The 6,000-nt window shown below is 42.5% G+C and overlaps 1 protein-coding gene across 1 annotated transcript; it reads right to left on the reverse strand.

Annotated features, from left to right (window-relative positions):
• Positions 1-1,243: 1,243 nt before the first annotated feature.
• LOC147432671 (Sec14p-like phosphatidylinositol transfer family protein) lies at positions 1,244-3,829 on the reverse strand. The gene is made up of 6 exons (XM_086492516.1): positions 3,553-3,829; positions 3,079-3,170; positions 2,816-2,992; positions 2,638-2,736; positions 1,885-2,130; positions 1,244-1,675 (listed from the first exon to the last, which is right to left on the reverse strand). The coding sequence occupies exons 2-6, from the start codon at positions 3,148-3,150 to the stop codon at positions 1,445-1,447; spliced, it is 825 nt and encodes a 274-aa protein (XP_086348642.1). The 5' UTR covers positions 3,151-3,170; positions 3,553-3,829; the 3' UTR covers positions 1,244-1,444.
• Positions 3,830-6,000: the final 2,171 nt, after the last annotated feature.

Raw genomic sequence — 6,000 nt, forward strand, 5'->3', positions numbered from 1 at the left:
TTGCATTCCTAGCTTAATTTGCTCATTGAAACGCCTCATCTAGTATGCCAGATACAATAGATGCAGCCTATGCCAAACATACTAGGGGAATGGGTTGATGCCAAGACAAAAAGGGGGATGGGTAATGATGGCATGTAGACTGACTGGGTGTATCAAGGTAGTCACAGAAATGATCAGGCACAAGAAAAGGCAACAATGGTGGCTTGAGCGTAAAGCGTGGGGGGTCAAGGCAGCATGGAGGCATGCTGAGCACGATGCAAGGGGCCAATTGTAGGAGTAGGACACAAGTAGAGAGCAAAGGCATGGATTCAAATCACATATGAATGTTGGTTATGGTCAGCCAGGTGGATAATTCTTTTGGGGAGCAAGTGCACTTGTAAACACCACCATTGCGAAGCAATTGTTGTATGCCAAGCTATGATGTACAATTTTGGGGTCAGATTATCACTTGTCATAGAAGCCTCACCACAAGCAATTGCAGGGATTGTTGGGGGTTGCAATGGATATATCCAAACTACCAAAAGACCACTTGAGACTCACTCTACTTGTTCCCTGGCTTCATGAGAGCATCAGGATCTCTCTAAGTCGGGAGTAGTCGGCCTATTGTCTACAAAGAAAAAAAAACTTGAAAGGTCCTTCCCTTGCACTACAAATCCTACCAAAATATGACCATCCCAACACCGGACGAGAAGCATATCACGAACCTCAACATTGGAGGACATACATGTCTACAGAGGGAAGGGCATATTCCTTACAATCCAAGCATTCCATGCATTTCTCATGATCCTTTGAAAACAAAATCAACTTTGATACTATCCACATCTACTAAATCAAGTTTATTCCAACTCGAACGGTCCATACAATCAATAAACCAACACAAATTTACGGACACTACTACCCCTCCATATGAAGGGCTATTGCAATATATCATAAATCTTGATTGCTACTTGCCAAAAATGTTGAAACGGTGATGTTGATCAGCTTTAACATTAGTTTAAGATAAGTCCAAAACTAACTTATTAGATGCATGTACTTCTGTGCAAAAGATTTTCAATACTGAAAAAGGGTTACTATCTGCTTTTGCGTCTAGGGAGAAAGAAATTAAACTTAGCGATCCAAAGAGTTTGAAGATGTCTCTTAACATGATCTATATCAATATGCATATACTCTGTGCAACATAGAGCAAACCATGTGCTTGTAGCTACCATTTGGTGGGTTAGTGTCTGGGGCATGCGCGCACAGAGAGGCAAATTGCATCCCACCATATCATTGTTTAAGGTAGTATAAACAGTTGTCCAATACTTCATGATAAAAGTAATCAATGTGATTTCTCAGGTCTCTTTCGCAAGACCTGACAATCAACGAGGTCAATACATACCAGCCATAATAATGATCCATACTTACTCCTTGTTAGCATCAAGGGGCATTCCCCCCGTCAAAATTATCAATACTCTCCATTAGTAAGCTCCCAATAGGCAGCAGCCCTTGTGTCATCCTCTAGCATTTGTCTACCGTTCTTTTCATGATCATATACTTCCATTCGTTTTCCTCCAAAGGCCATGCTCAGATTGTCCATATCAAACAGCTCTTCCATCAGATTGAGACTTTCGGGGTTGTTCGGATTCACAAACATAACTTTTTGACGCGTCTTAGAGTCAAGAAAATGTTTTACAACCTGAAAGACATCAAACGATAAGAGAGCCTTCCCCTGGACAACCATTTTCTCGCACAAAAGGAGAAAAACACACAGCAAATTCACCCCGCTTACTAACATGGCTAATCAAGAACTACTTGCGAAAACACCAAACATGGGAAGTTGCCAATAAATGAAGGAAAGAACCCAGCCCTTTCATACGTCAATGTTGCTTCACAGAAACCTCGTACCTTCCAAAACGCGCCAAATACCCTTGGTGGGTTGTACAGAATCGCATTCCCAAGCCTCTCTGGATAATGGTTTTGTAAGATATACACAACTTCTCGAGTGGTCTTTACAGGTACTGCCGTACTAAAAGACCATCCTGTAAAGTCTATTAGCCACACCATTTGCTCCTGGTCGGGGGGCAAGTTTAACAGGGCATTCTCCATCAGATAAACTAGGTGTTTTAATTGCCCCTCACATGATGAAGTATTCTGTTAACATCCATCACATATAGAAAGCACAGATGTCAGAACTCATCAAACCAAGACGTGGTTATCTCCACAAAACACGTATCCATTTGTGTTGAATAGATACTATCATCCCATAATCCATTGAGTGTCATTACGTCCCCAGTAGCATTGTACCTTGAATTAAGTATCAATACATGCATCCGCATAACAAACTCAACACGAACACACATACAAATATGAGCAACATTTAAAAGACTACATAATTAAAGCCTGTTTAAGCCCCTTAACAAAGAATCTGTGAAGCAAACTGCTATTTGCTCAGGTAAAATAAGTTCTATGGGAAACCACAAATACACACACACAAAATTTTCCTTTTCTTTGTTGTGCTGCTGGGCTTCAAACTCTGTTTTCTACCTATGTAGAGAAAACACCCCTGAGAGCTGAGTTATGTACCCGATGGACAAAACAACAATAAGCAAGCTGTCTGAAATATCAAACAAAAGCATCTACAAAATGTCCCGCTAATACCTGATTTGCAGGGACCAGCACCAGAACAGACCTCCCCTTCTTATCAAAAAAATCAGCACGATACACTTTCCCGGTTTCACCTTCTTCTGCTACATCTGCCTGACAAAACAGACATACACAAGATCAGCCCACAAGCCTGGTGTTGAATATGTTCTTGAATTCCACTATAGACATCTACCCATCGAAGTTCTTCTGGCTTATACGATTCCCTCCAAGAGAGAGTTTCTTCAAGCATTCTCTTCGACTTCTGCACATCCCAGCTTCTAGCCCGGAGATACCTCCTCAAACAGCCACTAGAACAAAACTTTCTTAAGCGGCCATGCAGCATACCAAGGCCCGCACTCAACTCATCAACCTGTGAAACAAGAATGAGGTAATGGAGTTGATACGATATGCATACTCGGCGAGTATGGGAATATAGTAGAAAGCAACTGCCCACACCTTTGCTTGCTCCTCATCTAGGCCATGGGTCTTGGCCGAACCAGTTGCTTCATGGCTCTTCCACCGCAACATGATGGAAAAGGAAAGCCCAACTAGCAGAAACAGTTTGCAGTCAATCATCATACTATCGCAACATACTGGAAATGGAAAGGCCAACTAGCAGAAACAGTTTGTCCCACTATTGTATACAAAGTGCACCTTCCTAGGAGACATTTATTCTCAGTGGATTAGCAGAGTGATTGATATCAAACAAGAATAACAATTGACACATTTGCTGTCCTTTGCATTTCGTTTCCTACAGGTCATGTGGGTTCCCTGAATAGAGCTGGACGAAAAAAAGGAAGGCTTTGGAGCGGGGTAATGAGATTTTTCTGTGCTCTCTCTCTCTCTCTCTCTCTCTCTCTCTCTCTCTCTCTCTCTCTCTCTCTCACACACACACACACACACACACAATGGGTCCAAGAGGAGCTTTACCAAAACATCAAGAGGTAAGCTGCATGGCGAAGTAATGCGAGGAAACCGACCCGGGGAGAGAGTCAGAGCAAATCCACTCCAGAAGATTCTGTGCAAAAGAAGGGTTTCCGCGCTTCTGTCGGTGGAAGGTCCTTCTCCTTCATCCCGCGCGAAAAAGAAAAGAATTGGCAGAAGCCATGGCGCAGACCCTTGCGAGTCACGGGGTTGCCAAAGAAAAAGAGCACCTATTTCGGAAAGTGGAGGTCACTGAACATTTTTCAACAGAAGGATGAAGTGGGGAGTGGGAGGAGTAGAACAATCCCAAAGATCTTTTTCACAGAGAGAGAGAGAGAGAGAGAGAGAGAGAGACAGAGAGAGATTTTTTTCATTTTTATTTTTTGCAAAACTCACAATTGTGAGTGATTGTATTAGATTACCACCAAGAAATATACAAATCAGCGTCAACATCATGTTGAGCCGCAGTACCTAGTAATGACCTATTACCGATCCTTTACACATGAAGGCTCATCGAATGGCGAAAGTCGCCCTGAGCTAGTCATCTGAGTATTGCCCTTTGCCTAACACATAAATCATCTCCTTACTTTCTTGTACAATCTCTGAGAAGCTAGCCACAGAGAGTCCGTTACCAAAGATACGACAGTTCCTGGCCTTCCAAATATTACTAAAGAGGCGATAGCTGACATTTTGAGTGCAGATTAGAAGTGTAGGACTTCGAAAATGTTTCCCACCAAGGCACATATCTTTCTTGAAGAACCCTATCTTCCATGTTCTCTGTATCCATTTGCAAACCTTCCCTGCCATGCCTCTAATTGCCAAGCATTCTATGAACAGGTGGACAAGGTCTTCGCTAGCCAATCCGCACCATGAACATCTATCAAACCGCATGCTTGAATCTTGACACCAATCGATATAGCCCCCCACAACACCTTCCATAGAAAAACCTTCATAAAGTGAGACCACTATGGATTCCAAATGTTCTTCGTGACCTCACGCCATCGAGCTTCCGACCATTCTATCTTCCAATGTTTGTTCAAGGGGCCGAACCGATCAACCTTGTTCATTAAAGCTTGGTAAATACCCTTGGTAAGTGGTTTAAAACAATGTCTATTCTTGGGCCATTTCCAAGCGTTCCACTCGAAAGTAGAATCCCAAATCAGCATCAGAATATTGCCCAGGCATTCTATAACTCTGTTGACAAGTAGCTTCTCAGTGCCATTGAGTTGAAACTGGGCAGTCAGCTGGTCAGAGTTTTTCCAGCACTAGTTGTTTCCATCCCAGAAGTTGCTGGAGTACTATATTGCTCACCCTTCTTGCAATTTCTCTCCAATAAGGGTTCAAGATTATACTAGCAGCTTTACATAGCCAAGGGGACCAGTGTGAGATAGAGTTCTGAATATATATGGTTAATTCAGCCCATTCCAATACCCATGCTACTCTATTCCACTTTCACACCAGCTCTCCCGTGATGCCGCCCAGTCTCAAGCTAGACCACCTTGGGGCTAATAGTTTGTTGTGCACCTCGATCCCTTTCCACTGACCAACTTTAGAGCCGAATTTTTCCATGTCTACCATATTCTTGGTCATGATAGCCCACGACTGGCCTTGTTTTGCAATTGAGACCACAAATTTGGCACACAGGGCCTCAACATGCACATCAGGGTTGAGAATCTTGAGGCCCCCCTTGTAACACCGGTTGAGCGATAATGTCCCACTTTGCCCATTGCCATGGCAACAAGGCTTTAGTGTTGTTCCTCCATAAAAATCTTTTAACAAGTTTCAAAAACTCCTTCCAGTTACATTTGGCTATTTTGAGGAGCGGGCCGGTGAAGGCAATATAAGCAAGCATAAACAACCACCGCCAAGGGGACACCTAGGTGTCGAAATATCCTTACTCTAGAAACAATCTCCCCTGACCAGAGTGATGGGTCGTAAGGGAGATCAGTATAGACTTCTCAATACTACACTTCGACCCAAAAGCCATAGCAAATGCCTGCACAATCTCAAGCGCCTGCCTGAGTACCTCATGGCAGGCTTTCAAGAAGAGGAGGGAGTTGTCTGCAAACATCTTGGCCATGATGTAAGGTTTCCAGTTTCTGAAACCTTAAAGGTTGTATAAGCTTAATAAAACTGAGATGATTATTGAAAAAGCAATGTAGAATTGTCCGACCATGGCAAATATTGGTATTTTTGGAATCTTAAGCACAGCAAACCCCGGGCTAGAAATTTTCAGAATTGAATTCCGATAAAAACTGGCATAGTTATGACCCCTGGAAGTTTACACTGTGAATTGAGTAAAATAGAAAAATTGAAGGGTTACAGTAATCATTTAAGCATAGACTTTATTAAAGGTCTCCCAGATATTTACAAGATATTTACCAATTACGCAAAAATAGGTCAAATTATAACAAAATTGACATTTTAAAAGCTGGCAGGTAATGGGAGGGTCAT

This window comes from Adiantum capillus-veneris, chromosome 20 (assembly GCF_014529385.1).
Source record: "Adiantum capillus-veneris isolate H3 chromosome 20, ASM1452938v2, whole genome shotgun sequence".
In the NCBI taxonomy this organism is placed as follows: Eukaryota; Viridiplantae; Streptophyta; class Polypodiopsida; order Polypodiales; family Pteridaceae; genus Adiantum; species Adiantum capillus-veneris.